The sequence below is a fragment of the Trypanosoma equiperdum genome (genome assembly GCF_001457755.1).
Source record: "Trypanosoma equiperdum strain OVI genome assembly, contig: ctg_1866, whole genome shotgun sequence".
Classification (NCBI taxonomy): domain Eukaryota; phylum Euglenozoa; class Kinetoplastea; order Trypanosomatida; family Trypanosomatidae; genus Trypanosoma; species Trypanosoma equiperdum.
Window position 1 is genome coordinate 1 of NW_027123911.1, and position 1,797 is coordinate 1,797.

Consider the following 1,797-nt stretch of genomic DNA (forward strand, 5'->3'; position numbering starts at 1 on the left):
AAAATTGGCGGGCACATAAGGAGCAGCACCAGAGGGATTTGCGAGCACGTTAGAAGAGTTGCTGCCAACACAACAGCTTAGTATACAGAAAATATTCGAGAATTAATTAACTCGATCAGTGAATTGTCCGCCGCGGATCAGCCCCCTTTGAATACGATGGACGCAACCCCTCTCAACGGAAAACACTACGGGTAATTTTTTACTCCTTGACATACCGAGGGTCTTGTATCATTTTAGAAAATGTAACGAAAACTTCGTAGATTCTCTAGTCCCCCTTTTCCCTCGTGGGCCCCCCGACATTTTTCTTTCCTTTGTCTTCTACGCATCTTTCCTCCCCATCGTCATCATCGGCCTCACAATCCTCCTTACGGCTTGTGTCCACAGGATAAATCCACCGCTGGTACAGCAATATGATGAAAACAATGTCGTCGCGAAGGCAAGCCAAACGATGCAACAAAGGCATCGTCACAATAAACGCAAAGAGATCGTCTATAATTGTATTAAGTGCTCGGTACACAAATGTACGCCAGGGGAGTTGGGCGACACTCTTCATCTTATAATTTATAAATATTTGAGGTGTCATCATGGCAAATCCAAATATGTAGATAAAACGTACCTGTGTACCGATGAAAAAAGAATACCAACCCCTGTGAGTGTTGAAAAGTGCGGAGTACACCGTGTAGCATGCAAGAACGGGTGTCAAGAGGTACATAAGGTAGCGAATGGCAACGTCATCATGTTTTCTCGTCCTCTTGTCATAGCCATCACCGAACTGCAGGCGGAGTCTACCGCCTTCCCCTCTCACAAAATGCGCGGTTTGAGCAAGCTTCCAGTACTCAATGAGGACTCCTATACCGCTTGGAAGTAAAATGGCCCATGAAGTTTCATCGTTATCATAAAGATATAGAAATATAACAGTTTGGGAATAACAGTTCATGATAATCGTCCGCAGTGACAGACCACGAAAGTCCTTGCGCCGTCGCCAGAACATTACGTCATTGGACATAGCCAAATATTCAAAGAACATGTGAAGGATGGAAACTAAGAGAGTTAGCGCCAGAAAATATGGGTTTGTCTCGAGAAATATTCTCTTTATTTCCTCTGCGTCTTCGCTCCTCATAAGTCCCTTATCCTGATTCTGTTTCAGGGAGCGATCAAAATTGTATTGGATTCCCAACTTCCACGACGTAATGGGTGAAATACGAATCGTAAAATTTAGAGGAAATTCCGCCGTCGTTTTGTTTAGCTCCATGAGATGAGACCGGAGCACCCATATATTGTTTATGTAAAGCAAAGGAAGGTACTTTCCCGATGCCTCCTCTCTCGCGTAGAGATGTCTGATTTCTGGTGGAATTGGGCTGGGAAGGTCAACGACAGGGCTAAGCGTCAACACTGGTTGGAAGTATGCCTTCCATGTGGTATTCGCTTCAGTTTCTTCCTCATCACGGCTCAGTGGCACGTTTTCAGTAAACAAGTTGTGAAGCTCCGTAGCACGTCGCGAAGGAAGAAAACGAACCATCGGAAACTCCTGCGTGTATACGAGATCGTATAGTCTCATCACAACCTTTAGTGTAGCGCTACAATTTCTTTTAAAACATGACTGAAGGTTGACGGTATAATTTCGCGAAATCCCCTCCGTTCCTCCAACAACTATCCGCCTGAAGGAATCCCTTTTGAAAAGGCCTGGTTCGACAGACATGATCTCGACGTCGTAGGTATCACCTTTTTGTGAATAGTAAGCATGCTGCGGCACATCAGGAACTGTCTCGCTACCCCTGTCCACCCACCCAAACATCC

At 45.2% G+C, this 1,797-nt stretch overlaps 1 pseudogene across 1 annotated transcript in view; it reads right to left on the reverse strand.

The window, feature by feature from the left end:
* Positions 1–265: 265 nt before the first annotated feature.
* TEOVI_000727300:pseudogene overlaps positions 266–1,797 on the reverse strand; it is a 1,721-nt pseudogene continuing 189 nt past the window's right edge. The window contains exon 2 of the mRNA in view: positions 266–1,765. Within this exon, the coding sequence occupies positions 266–1,765 (1,500 nt within the window). The remainder of the gene's footprint in view (positions 1,766–1,797) is intronic.